Source organism: Seriola lalandi, unplaced genomic scaffold, assembly GCF_002814215.2.
Source record: "Seriola lalandi dorsalis isolate HSWRI2012SDOR001 ecotype SW California unplaced genomic scaffold, Sedor1 jcf7180002054354, whole genome shotgun sequence".
Classification (NCBI taxonomy): Eukaryota; Metazoa; Chordata; class Actinopteri; order Carangiformes; family Carangidae; genus Seriola; species Seriola lalandi.
The window spans coordinates 344,059-356,814 of NW_019524907.1; the positions used below are offsets into that span (position 1 = coordinate 344,059).

A 12,756-nucleotide genomic window follows, 5' to 3' on the forward strand; every position below is an offset into this window, starting at 1 on the left:
GGGGGGGGAGCTCGGAGACATTTAAATAAACGCTCTTCGGACAGTTGCACTATTCAGCGTTTTTGTTTTTAAGCCTGAACACAAAGAACCAAGAGCAGCCATGGTTGACTGGACTGAGCAGGAGCGCGGCATCATCTCCGGCATCTTTGCCAACATGGACTATAACGACATCGGCCCCAAGGCTCTGTGCAGGTACGGACAACATTGCTCTTCAAATGCAACTGCAATCATTTGCCTGTAGCCACATTTTGTGAAGAATGCATTGAGAATTCTTTCATCCTCCAACTCCCTGCTAACTTCTCACCTGCCCCCCCCCCCCGCAGGTGTCTGATCGTTTACCCCTGGACTCAGAGGTATTTCGGCTCCTTCGGAAACCTCTACAACGCTGAGGCCATCAAGACCAACCCCAACATCGCAGCCCATGGAGTGACGGTGCTGCACGGTCTGGACCGGGCTGTGAAGAACATGGACAACATCAAGGCCACCTACGCCGAGCTGAGCGTGCTGCACTCCGAGAAGCTGCACGTCGACCCCGACAACTTCAGGGTAAAGTTTCACCATCCTGAAACTTTTTCTCTAATGCAAAATCTTTCACTTCATCACAGAAAAAAAAAGCTTTACACCACAGAAAATATTACAGAAAAATCAAAGGGAGCAGATTCATATTTAAATCTTGGCTTATGCACAAACATTTTAAAAAACTTTTCCATGATGCTAAATTCACTTATGAACACAAATCCACGTAAACGAATATAAAATGACCCCCCTCTTTGAACAGCTGCTGGCTGACTGTCTGACCATCGTCATCGCCGCCAAAATGGGAGCCGGCTTCACCCCAGACACCCAGGCCGCCTGGCAGAAGTTCCTGGTCGTGGTGGTGTCCGCTCTGGGAAGGCAGTACCACTAAACCCCAGCAGCCTCCGCCCCTGGTCACCCGAGGGAGATCTCTAACGTCTGTTCACATGTGTTATGTGTCTCCTTCATGAAGAAATAAAAGCCCACTAAAGCAAAGCTGAACCCACTTGTTTGCGCCATTTCTTCTTTTATGAGTGCGTAATTACGCACAGCCATAGCTTTGGTAATGGCTGGACCCTAAACCGCCATAATACTAATTCAACATTATCAAAATCAAAAATATATATATCAGATTAGTGATACTTTGTAATACTGACAGGATTTATAGTGTCTTTATTGGAGGTTTAAGGGGGTTTATAGTTGTCATTGCATTGCAGTGTGAGGGGCCATTGGGGGCCTCAAACAGTGAACCTCTGCTGATCTCAGCGTCAGTTTTTAATGTTAAATTATTCACGTGTAAGCTACTGTGGTTCAGGTTTTGTATTGAACTGGAATGCCTTGCAGAAGACAACGTCGCCTTTTCCTTCATGTTATATTAGCGAATCCACCTAATATTCACTGTACTGGCTCAGATGACAAGAAAAAATTAAACGGACTTAACTTTGATTTTAGGCAACATATTGGAGGATCGGTATGAGGTCAAAGGGCGCATCTCAGTTTTAAAGCCTAAGATACTACGGAGTTGACGATATGAAACTACTCGTCCACACAGGTAACACCCCTCCATATGCATCACGTCCTCACCAATATCACATCTACTGTAGAAAGCACCATGTCATTCATCCCAATATTCAATATCACTGCGCTAAAATATGAGGAATTAGAAACAACTGAAGGTGTAACTAACATCAACGTCAGCTAAGGACTTTAAATCAACCGTTAGATGTTAAGTTAAACTTGTTTCGATGCTGCACAGTTTGAACTCTCGAGAACCAGAGTTCACAAGAGTTCACGAGTCATTCTCAACCTGTAATGACTTTTCTTTGTGTCTAGGTTTAAATATGATATTTAAACATTTCAAATATGAAATGAGAATCTCTCTAAACTTGGGCAAGAGAAAACTTAATTTTTTTTTTATCTTACGTTTGTTTTTTTAGGACAATGTGTATTTGTTTCTTCTATATTTACATTGCATTGTATGTTTTTTATTGCGCAAATAAACCTCTCAAGGTGTTCTCACTTGTTAGATCACATTTCTTGGAACGAGCTATTTTTCAGAATATTTTTAACAAATTATTCTTTTATTAAAAAATGATAAGAATGATTAGAGACTGTGGGCGCAGACTCTTTGTATATGCAGACTGAAGGAATCCTCACACTTATTGTGTTTTTCAGGGTCAGATGAGGACAAAGGGGATCACGTGAACTCACCACACATTTCGACTATCTCAGACTGCAGTTCAAAGCCGATAAGAGCTCCGACCCTCCCGAAGCCTCAGTGTGAAGAATGGCGGTCAAAGCCACACGACACCTGACCCACGAGAGAAAAACAAATAAGGTGAAGAAACTAGAATCATTAACTTCAACAGGCAGAGAGAGGTGGACATATTATCTGCCATGTTGAATGTTGATGCATTTTATTTTAAACCATCTTTTCTTTGTGCTTTCCTCTCACCACCGAATGATTTGTGGCTGCATGAGAGGTTTGAGAAAGCTGACTTCATGAAAGAAAAATGTCTTAGTGGAAAGTAAAACTAAAACAAAAACCACTCAAAAACTAAAACCTAATTCAATTCTAATTAACTAGCCCATGGAAACTTTGATGGACATTAAAATCAAAATGTTCAATACTTGATTGCAAAATCAGCAATATTTTCTTGACCCCGGCCGCCATAGATTTGTTTTTCAAATTTATCAATACACCCAGACAAGGTGGTGTAGCAGTAAGTCACAGCGTGTAACTTCCTGTTGAAACCAGCAGGTGGCCCCATTTGAACGTCTAATGAAGGTGGACTTGAGGACTAGTTGGCATTTCACTTTTTATTTTTGCAGTCGGCCAAGGCAAAATGAAATGTTTAAGCATATTTGAATCATGCTTCCACAAAATCACAATCACGTAGGCATAAGTCACATTACACGAGTGTGTGTTTGATTTTACTGGTCTTTGCGGTTTCTAATCTTCTTGTGGTAAATGCAGTAATTCTGATGTTAATGGTCTGGAGTTCTTAATGGAACAACTAGGAAATAAGAAGATCCCAAGGTTGTCTTAAGTATGCTTCTTTCCCGAGAGCATCACATGTGTATTATTTCAGCACCAGAGACAGCTCAGCATTTATAAAGTTGATTTCAGCACCAGAGACAGCTCCGGAATTTATTACACATTTATTTAAGCACGAGCGACAGCTCAGTATTTATTACAACTTCATTTCAGCTCCAGAGACAGTTCAGTATGTAACGTTGTTAATTTTCTTTAAACCAAGTTTGAAAACAAGACCTGCACTTAAAAAATACATTTCTAAAGGTGAATACAGGCAATAGTGGAAGGTTACATCTACTTCAAAGCAAGACAATGCAACTCTTGGTGAACAGCGGCCTCTGCAGCCAGAAGTGGCGAGTACAGACTCATGTCAAGTCAGCATTCAGCTAATGTGATTGACCAAAAACCTCTGAACCCACAGCCGTTGTGGGCTAAAATGCAGATGCTAGGAGCTAGTGTCTTTGCTTTGTTGCATATTGTTGCTTTAGGTGAACATATGAATTGCATTGTTTGCAGTCTGAAGAGTAACATACGTGTCCCTGCAGCCTCTCATGTCTCAGCTCTCCTGATGATATGGGGCTCTAAACAGGAAAACAGAAAGTTACAACTTCTTTATGTGTGGCATTAAAAATATATGAGCAAGAGTTTTTTTTCTTTCTTACGTGATCATTGTATATAAGAGTATTGCATTACTGCAAATGCCTCCTCTCTGAGACAAGGGAAACAGACACCCCTGAAAGGAGCATTTCCAACAGGCAACACCGCAATAAACAGCTGGAACTAAACCAAAAACAAAGAGGAGAAAAAAGACAGATTAATGACTACTGAAAATACTTGCAAAGTAGATTATGGAAAATATGATTAGAAATAGCATCAGGACTTAAATTGGAGTTACCTTGTTTTGCTTGGCTGTCAGCAGCATGGCTAATGCCTCGTCACCTTCTCCTGCTGTCTGTCAAGCTGCAGAGGCAGGTCTTCAGGTTCACAACTTTAGCTCAGAGGCTCCTCATATTCTTCTGTCTCTATCTTTACAGTCACAGTCTTTATTTCCGACTCCACTGATTCCTCTTCTGACACCGAGTCTACGGACAGCTCCTCTGAGACTCCAGAGGCCCCTGATATGACTCTGACCTTAAACAAACAATTATAGAAAAAAAAAGGAGGAATACAAAAGGAAAATGAAAATCTTAAGTGCCAAAATAAAACAATTATTTATTCTGTTATCCCAAGTACCTGTCAGCATCTGTAGCTCTCTAAGTGTCATAATAGCTGCTTAATCTCTACCAGGATAAGAGCACGGGTCATATCTAAAACTCTTGACCAGTGTGTAGTTTGCAGTCACAAAATTAAGAGGAAAAAGTGTAAATGTATAGCTGTGAATAAACAACACAAATATGTAAAAGCTGAGCAAGAAGAGACAATTACTCATGTTTCAGGATTCCCACATTCACTTGGAATGAAATGATTTACACGCTCCTCAGTCTGGCAACCCACATCTTTATGAACTTTAGACTAAGAACTTTCAAATAAGTTAAAACACAAATATTATGCCTAACTTGACTGATATTAATATATTGGATGTGTAGAAAAGATATTGATTGCCTTTACAGTAATTACTATAAATATATGCTTGGAATAAAAATACAATCATGGTTTCCCTTATACTGATATCTAATTTGTACTATACAAATGTTTGTGTATGTATTTTAAATTGTGGCCAGTAGATGTCGCAATGTTCAAATGAAGCATCAAGAAATTAAGCTTTTCTCGATCCACTTTGATGGACTGGTTCAGCTTCAGGCACATCCCCAGCACTCACCGGCAAACCCTCCGGAGAGGTTGTCTTCCGTCGGGTGCGGCCGGACGGCAAAGCCCATCTGAGCCTGGGTGTAGTTGGTGAAGCTCTCCGGGGAGAAGTGGAGGATGCAGACTTTCAGCCTGGTGGTCCCAGCGTCCTCTGGCAGCCCGAGGATCTGCAAGCCACCGGAGAGCCCGCACTGGGTCGGCGGGGAAAGACAGCAGCTTGGTTGTGCTCTTACAACCCGGGAAATTACATGAGGTCACCATCCCGGTAAACCGCGGGAGGCTTACTAGCTAACCATGCTACAGTTCCCCAAACAAGCTAACAACACTACAACTGTTGCCATCACTGCAACTCCGAAAAGTTGACCTAAACACGAAAACAACGATATATTATACTATATATTCTGAACACGCATTATAAACTGTTAACATTATACACACAATTTGTGGCAAATGCACTTTTGAAGAAATTATAGACATTTATTCCATATTTGTAAATAAAGCGAGTACGGTAGGTGAACTCCTCCTCTACAGCGACTTCCTCGTTTTCTTCTTCGTCGCTTGAATTGGCGGTAGGAAGACTCAATACCGCCATCTACAGGATTGATGTGAAGTGTCAGTATTCTGAATGTTTCCCACCTGTTCCATTTAGTCTTTCATAACGTGTTTTTGTTGATAAAAGCTGTCATTTTAAGTTAAAATATTTTATCTTATTTTATTTTTTTCAATTTTGCATCGGTGTCTAAAAGTTATAAAAGGAAAACGTAACCCTCCCTCCCTCCACATCTCCTGCACAGCGGTGAGCACGCGGTCACAGCCCGTCACGTCAGAGAGGCAGAACCTCCCAGCGCCTAAACTTTTCCCGTTGTTGCGGTTTTGGTTTTCCTTGGCTTGTGTTGAGGTGAGTGGTGATGAACGAGGGGACTGAACTGCCAGTGCCACAGCGAATTAGCCAAAAGACTAAAACAAATATAGCTAACTTGTGTCTTGCCAACGTACACACATTAGCTACTAAGCTAATGTAATAAGTTAATTAGCTAAGGTTAGCTCTCTCTTTCTCACTCGTTCAGTCCTTTTAAAGAAAAATAAATGTTCTCTAATATCATTGTTTATCGTGGTAGGCATACAGGCTAATGTACTGTACTTAAGGGGAGACACTACAGGTGAACTTAGTAAAATTTGTATCTAATAACCACGTTTATATGCAAATGAGGCGTTAACCAATTAAAATGCGCTAATTTGCATACATTTGCCAAGGCACTGCATGTGAATAGGATAAAAAAAATGAACTAAAAGATTTCACCCCAGTTAATTGTTGACATTAAGACACTATTTCCCCCTGAAATTTTATGTTTAAAAATGCAGATTGTTCAGTGTATTGAGGGGAAATCTAAACATGTAAACAGATAGAGGGTAAAACAAGCACCACCTTAATGTGTATTTTGGAGGTTTTCTTTCCATTGGTGTGAAAGAAGACATGTTATGGATGCTAAATAGACTGAAGTCTTAAAATTGACCAGTACATGAAAAAACCTGCCTGTAGTGTCCTGCCTTAAAAATTAACTGCATCATTTTAATTGTAGGCTCCTAATTTAATAACTATTAATTCTGTTGGTTTGTTATATAATAGATCGTCATCAATGACAACAGATACATGGTAAAGACAGACCTCCCTCAAATATGAAAGGAAGAAATTGCAGGTACACAGTGTAACTAAGTCATTTTGTGTGATGTGCAAAAATAAACGAGTTATTCTTGAAAATCCTTAGTTCACTATGTCCCACTCCCTGGTGCAGTCAGTTATTCTAAATATATACTAGAAACTAGTAGACTAGAAAACATGCACAATGTGCCATAGGTTCCTTTGTTGTTGCCTGCTCTTGTGATAAAACTAGAAATAGTGAATATTGAAGAAGACCATTGTCTCTGTGTGAGTTGATAATTTTGTAGAAATATGTTGAGTATTAAACATTATGAGAGGTGCCCTTTTTTGAGCCCCTGCTCCCCAAAATGTCTGTGCAAGTCCCTGAGTGCCTGAGACATGGCTATAAACTATATGTAAAGATACTTTCCATATAAAGTCTATGGTCACATTATTTTTTATGCATTATTAAGTCCTTGAAGATATATTGTTATACAGCATAACAAACTCTAGTATATTAATTGCACATTTTTTATTATTACAAAACCTTACACAATAACAACAACTACACAAACATAAATATTTCAGATCATATAGCATCATAAATGTCTCGTATACTTCCTAGAAACACGTGGCTGAGTCTCATCTGTATTTCTCGGCGAGCACAGCTGCGAAGGCCGACAGGTACTTGTCCATGGCTGCATGTGCAACTGGTGTGAAGTCTTCGCCCATGTGACAGGCCAGGGTGACGAGCATACAGTGTGAGAAAAGCTGCAGGAGAGGTGAGGCTTTGTTACTGACAAAGAATGGATGAAGAGTAAATAAATGTGTATTATAAAACACGAGGATCCTTGGTTTAACATGGCTGCTGCTGTCAGTTTTGTTAACCTGTAATATATATATGTCAAAAGTAATTGACTTAGGGTTTAAAATCAACTCTTTTTGTGGGTATTTCACTGTAAAAGCTTGTTAGTGGCACACACTCCTCATGCCTGTCATTAGATCTCTTTAATAAAGAAAATGTGAATCAATACATACACTTGATTTTCACGGTGATGAGGAAACATGCCCAATTAAAAGCTTACAAATACAAAAAAAAATGTTGTGGTCTGGAGCAGCTGCAGGGAGTGAATCAGAAAACACTATTCCTATCCATCTATAATAAGATTCAGAATAACAATGATCCCTGCAGCAAACAAACAGCAGGTGACCACTCACAGCATTTTGTATCAGACCTCTTCTTACTGTCCACCTGAAGCAATGTGTCATTTTCGAGCCCCCATTTTTGGGCCTCCCCACCACCACTCACATCAGACAGACCGTCTACAATGCTCTAACAACAAGGTTGCAGATCAGGCAGAATCTAGTAGCATGATACAAGTATTTTATATAGGAATCATTCGATTGTTGTGCAAATACTTAATATATGAAACCTGAGTTTACTTTATAGAAAAGATATCTCACATAAACACTGGCTTTGAGGAGGAGTTTGATTGACAGGTGGTTTTTGAATCTCTAAACAAGTAGTCCTTCTAACTTCAGTGTGATTTGGTCTGATATGGACTGATAATGACTTTATATAAGAGAAACCTAGAGAGAAACCTAAAGAGTAAAAAAACATTGGACACTAAGAGACACACATTTCAGTCAATAACCATTTCTCAGTGGAGATTAATCTGTATATTTTCTACTCTGTCTAAGGACCAGCACCTTGAAGTTAGTTGGGTCTATCCGGAGTTGGTATGCGTGCAGGGTCTGCAGAGGGGCCAGGGTGACGGTGAGCTGACTGATGTCTTTGGCTCCCTCGGCTATGGCCAGGACAATCTTCTTCCCGTGAGAGAGCAGGTGAGCAGAGCGGGCACTGATGTCTAGATGGGAGAAGTACGTCTTGGTTCCTGGGTAAGAGGCGAACATCCTATGAGGAGGAGACGGGAACAGTGAAATGAATCTGAATGGCTGTTAATGGATTTCTGCCCATGTTTGTGACCGAAAAGCTAAAAGCATCAAAAGCTGCTTCTCATTACTGCAACAATCATCACTGTCACCATCAGCATTATCACAGCACGCTCATTTGAACATTTCACATCACTGTTTGTAGATCACTGGCAGCATTTAGAAACCACTGAGGTTTGATGAATTAGCAAATTCTGATTTGTGCATCAGCATTAGTGTAATTGTAATTTACTTGCATGTCCTCCATCGTCCCACTTCCCCAAATATGCTGGAACTAATTACTTTATCAATTGTTAGTAAATAATTTACCAATGCTTTATAACCATCTTTTAAAGTTATGGATATTAATAACTCGTTAATAAATGGTTATAGTCAATCAGTTCTCCAGGAAAACATGTTGATAAAGTCATAAATAAATGGTCAATTTTCACTTTTTAATACAACATCAAAAGTAAGCGGATCAATAGTTGGGGCCTAGATCTTCATTGATGAGCATTTAGCAACACACATCAGACTTTTCTAAGCAATACTTCTGTGGAAGAGCGGCAGGTTACTTCTGTTTGATCTGTTCTAACCATATATCATTTTAATATCTTTAATAATTTTAGATACACATGACATCTCCTGAGAGTTTATTCCAAATACACGCTAGTTTACATTTTAGAAATGCCTGTACAACAGAGTGTGAACCTACCTAAGAAGCGCATCTGAGCCAATATCTTCAGCCACAGGAGTCAGTCTTCCCCATATTTCTGCAATTAGCTCTTTCTCCCTCTTTGAGAGCATTGCAGCCTATTGCACTGAACAACAGAGAATTAACTGTAGCTGAATATCCAGAGTGTGAGACGGCTTTACAGCTGAGGTCAGAGAGAGGTTCACAACAGGTGACGAAGCTGTTAATCAACCATTTTATCACCACATTAATGCGGTTAAGCCGAACGCAGACAAGAATGCTGAGTAAAAGCAGTAACAAGTAACAATTCCTCCTATGTGAAGAAAAGGAGGTGTAATAGTAAAAGTCTGAGGCAGCAGCCTTGTTGTTTTCCTCCTCTGCCTTATCGGACAGCAGCCAGGGCAGGGCGGGGGCTGCACACCACCGCGCTATCTGCTGCTTAACGTGCGTCACACTGGCTATTTCTACCATATCATTCATGCGGCTGACACTGAAAGTGCAGCTGGTGTGGGGTTCCCCAGGTTCAGTTTTTTTAAAGAGTATTTAATAGGTTTAGATACTGCTTGTTCCTCTCAGCCACTCAATAACAACATGGATTAATGTAAAAATAAAAATACAATTAAATAAAGTGAATTTTCCCTACTTGTTCCTCTCATCTCAGACAATAAACTTTAATTACTGTTAAATAAACAGGGATTTGGTGAGAGAGAAAAACTCTCAGCCTAAATATTCCTCTTTATTTTCTGACAGTTTCCCTTTCCACACCTTGACTTCGTAACAGAATATTACATTAAGTGTGAAAAGCAGTAGTAGTTATACTGTATATGAGTCTGGGGTTTCAATGCAGACGATGTTTTGCAGTTTGGAGCAGGCTTTTGCAGATAAAGTCCCTCAGCTGCTGCTATCTGCAGCTCCATAAGCTGCTGGTTACAGGACAGTTGGCGTGAGGTCAGAATGCATTAGATACCATTGTGATCAATATAGCATGGCATTATAGAGAAGTTTACCTTTGCTGTCCAAGTCCAGCTTTTGTCTTTTAATGAGGCATTTGAAACTATACAGGGGGATATTGAGAACAACCCATAAAGTGGCTGTGAAGAAAAGGAGTGCTGCGTTTTTGAGTGATAAGCTTATTTACATGAGAGGTAGTCTATGATATAATGCTGGCACCAGGCCGAAGGTTTGCAGTGTGATAATCTGATTGAACATATGTTAATTTAGGAAATGTGACCTATTTCCACCAGTGTCAGCTGAAATAACAAAGGTCTTCACACAGGGCCTCAAACTCAGGCAAACCAGCCTGTGTCATGCCAGTTTATATTGTCCCAAACAAAACATACAATTAATCATATTATCACATACCAAAGCCCAAATAGTGAACCTGCACAAACAGGAAAGTGATCAGCTCTTGTTACGAAAGTAGGTTTTGTGGAGAACTGATCTGATGGACAATAGTTGATTGTCGATAATAAAACAAGTTGTAGAGGCAACACTTTTCAGGTGTTTTGTCAAAAGTAGAAAGAAAGAAATTCCACATGTTTCACAACACAGCTGCTCACAGGTTTGGATGGGTTTAAAGCTGGAGTGAGATAACTGAGAGAAATCACAAAACTGACTCAACATCGCTGATCAAAACTGGCACCAACAGCCTCTTGATACTTTTCTGGTGGTTGACAACCTCCTGGGAAACTTGGCTGCTGTTGACAGAAGAGAGTAAAGGCTCAGGGTGGGTGAGAGAGGGAAGTCTGTGCCTCTGAGGTTATCACATATAGGAACCTCCCATCACCTCCAGGAAGGCTGTACAGTATTTATGTTGATCTTGCGCGACCGCGACCCCCCCCCCCCCCCCCCCACCAAGCCATATGCCTAAAACATGCAGCAGATTCTGTTTTAAAACTCCTGTGAGATTTGTTTCACGGTGCTTTGATACTGGTGTTTGGCTTGTCACACACTAACAAAGTTATTAATGTTTGCGTAATGTTTACAACAGCAACAAAATACGCTCATAATCTGAATTATTCTCACTTTAGAAATTCAGTAGATTAATTAAAATCATGTGACTCCTGTTTTGGATCCAACAGAAATTCAGTATTTGATTTTGAAAATGGCTTTTATTGCATTTTTTATTGATTTATATATTTATATATAAACTTGCAGAATTACCAGTGAAGCGATGAGGGCCTGACAAGATCTCATGTGGCCCATGTAAGAAAATGTGCAGCCATGCTTTTATATCTACCATGTAACAAACACACGGATAGCCGTGTTTAGCAGGACGTGTTTGTTTAAATTATATATTATACTACTACTATTTACAAGAACATGTTGTTTTGAGGCCTTAAAATGTATTTTAGTGTTGAGCATTTGCACTGCAGTACTTGGTCTAAAGTATGAACATGTTTGTCCAATAGGTGGCAGTGATGTGACTTTATGGCTGGTCTTCATAGAGAAACCGAACTGAACAAAACATGATAAATGAGTGAATAATGTTTTACTGTAGTACTGAATGTGATTTAATGAAATTCCATCATGCCCACCTTAGACATGCTGACCTCGGGTCACTTAAGAGAAACACGTGGAGGTCTGTCTTAACTTTTATTGATAACTTTTATGAGTTATTATAGATTAGTCTTGAGTGATCATTTGGTGATATGTGTTATCACATCACCTGCTGCCGGTAAACCTTCACTGCTAACATAACTGTGGCGAGTTTTGAATTCAACTGAATTGAATTCTGGGACGCACCTTTTGTTCAATGCTTTTAACTTTTAAAGTCACAAAGTACTGAACAATAAGTGTGTCCCAGCCAGGTTCATCACTTTTTTGTGTCTCCTGGAAACACTTCCATTTATGTCTGTGCTACTTGCAGCACCTCTCTGTCTTTGGTTGTGTTGTGAGTGCATTAGCTTGTGTTTTGTCTATTTCTATGTGTTTTCTTAAGTTGCGTTTAAAACTGTGCTGCTCCAGGTGAGGCTTGAACTCACAACCTCGGCATCACTCTGCAGGCTACTGTCTTATAAGTACCGCGCGCTGACCGATTGCGCCACTGGAGCTCGACACACCTCTCTGTTTGTTTACCTGACTGTTGAGTAACATGATTAAAGTATTTCCTCTTAAAGCTGAGGTAATGCCTTGGTTGGTTTTTCATAGTCTAAGGCTTGTAGTTGAGCAGCAACATTAAAGCTGCTACATGTAGTTAAAGACATCCAGTCACCCAACTGGATAATCTGATTATCGTGATCTGTTTGTTCATTCTTTGATGACTTGTCACTTGGATTGTGTTGTGTTGACTATCGTGATCAGTGTGAGTTGTTTAGAGGAGTGTCGTTTCCTCAGTCACCATTGTAAAACTATGCTGCTCCAGGTGAGGCTCGAACTCACAACCTCGGCATCGCTCTGCAGGTTACTGTCTTATAAGTACCGCGCGCTGACCGATTGCGCCACTGGAGCTCAACAGACAGTTGTGTGTATTAACCAACTGTTGATAGTCTAATGATAGAAAACAACCCTTCAGTTATTCAGTTTCACCGGCAAACATCGATTAACATCACAGAAGTATTTGAAGTTTAAGTTGAGCAGGCACATCAAAGCTGCTACATATAGTCAAAGACATCTAGTCATTCAACTGAATTA

General features: G+C 40.1%; 2 protein-coding genes, 1 long non-coding RNA gene and 2 other non-coding genes across 7 annotated transcripts; 1 reads left to right on the forward strand and 4 right to left on the reverse strand.

The window, feature by feature from the left end:
- The first annotated feature begins 68 nt into the window (after window positions 1–68).
- Window positions 69–1,017, forward strand: LOC111656408 (hemoglobin subunit beta-like). Its single transcript, XM_023408119.2, has 3 exons — window positions 69–192; window positions 324–546; window positions 779–1,017. The coding sequence occupies exons 1-3, from the start codon at window positions 101–103 to the stop codon at window positions 905–907; spliced, it is 444 nt and encodes a 147-aa protein (XP_023263887.1). The 5' UTR covers window positions 69–100; the 3' UTR covers window positions 908–1,017.
- On the reverse strand, window positions 786–5,415 carry LOC111656415 (uncharacterized). 3 transcript variants are annotated; one of them, XR_015437367.1, is made up of 4 exons: window positions 4,872–5,415; window positions 3,948–4,183; window positions 3,586–3,832; window positions 786–2,326 (listed from the first exon to the last, which is right to left on the reverse strand). It is a non-coding gene; the product is annotated as an uncharacterized LOC111656415 (long non-coding RNA). The 3 variants fall into 3 exon arrangements; XR_015437366.1 differs by lacking the exon at window positions 786–2,326 and having other exon boundaries at window positions 3,136–3,633; window positions 3,715–3,832; window positions 4,872–5,414; XR_002760862.2 differs by lacking the exon at window positions 786–2,326 and having other exon boundaries at window positions 3,136–3,832; window positions 4,872–5,413.
- Window positions 5,416–7,014: 1,599 nt separating this feature from the next.
- On the reverse strand, window positions 7,015–9,499 carry hbae4 (hemoglobin alpha embryonic-4). Its single transcript, XM_023408120.2, has 3 exons — window positions 9,145–9,499; window positions 8,208–8,412; window positions 7,015–7,268 (listed from the first exon to the last, which is right to left on the reverse strand). Exons 1-3 carry the CDS (start codon window positions 9,234–9,236, stop codon window positions 7,140–7,142), a joined length of 426 nt encoding a protein of 141 aa, XP_023263888.1. The 5' UTR covers window positions 9,237–9,499; the 3' UTR covers window positions 7,015–7,139.
- Window positions 9,500–12,082: 2,583 nt separating this feature from the next.
- trnai-uau (transfer RNA isoleucine (anticodon UAU)) lies at window positions 12,083–12,176 on the reverse strand. Its single transcript has 2 exons — window positions 12,139–12,176; window positions 12,083–12,118 (listed from the first exon to the last, which is right to left on the reverse strand). It is a non-coding gene; the product is annotated as a tRNA-Ile (tRNA).
- Window positions 12,177–12,479: 303 nt separating this feature from the next.
- Window positions 12,480–12,573, reverse strand: trnai-uau (transfer RNA isoleucine (anticodon UAU)). The gene is made up of 2 exons: window positions 12,536–12,573; window positions 12,480–12,515 (listed from the first exon to the last, which is right to left on the reverse strand). It is a non-coding gene; the product is annotated as a tRNA-Ile (tRNA).
- Between the last annotated feature and the right edge of the window lie 183 nt (window positions 12,574–12,756).

Excerpts from the sequence above, each read along its gene's own strand:
- LOC111656408 (XM_023408119.2), top strand. The coding sequence starts at position 101 with ATGGTTGACTGGACTGAGCAGGAGCGCGGCATCATCTCCGGCATCTTT. Across the intron at positions 193-323 it reads GGCCCCAAGGCTCTGTGCAG|GTGTCTGATCGTTTACCCCT; the intron begins GTACGGACAACA and ends CCCCCCCCGCAG. Across the intron at positions 547-778 it reads TCGACCCCGACAACTTCAGG|CTGCTGGCTGACTGTCTGAC; the intron begins GTAAAGTTTCAC and ends CTCTTTGAACAG.
- hbae4 (XM_023408120.2), bottom strand. The coding sequence starts at position 9,236 with ATGCTCTCAAAGAGGGAGAAAGAGCTAATTGCAGAAATATGGGGAAGA. Across the intron at positions 8,413-9,144 it reads GGCTCAGATGCGCTTCTTAG|GATGTTCGCCTCTTACCCAG; the intron begins GTAGGTTCACAC and ends TCCTCCTCATAG. Across the intron at positions 7,269-8,207 it reads TAGACCCAACTAACTTCAAG|CTTTTCTCACACTGTATGCT; the intron begins GTGCTGGTCCTT and ends CCTCTCCTGCAG.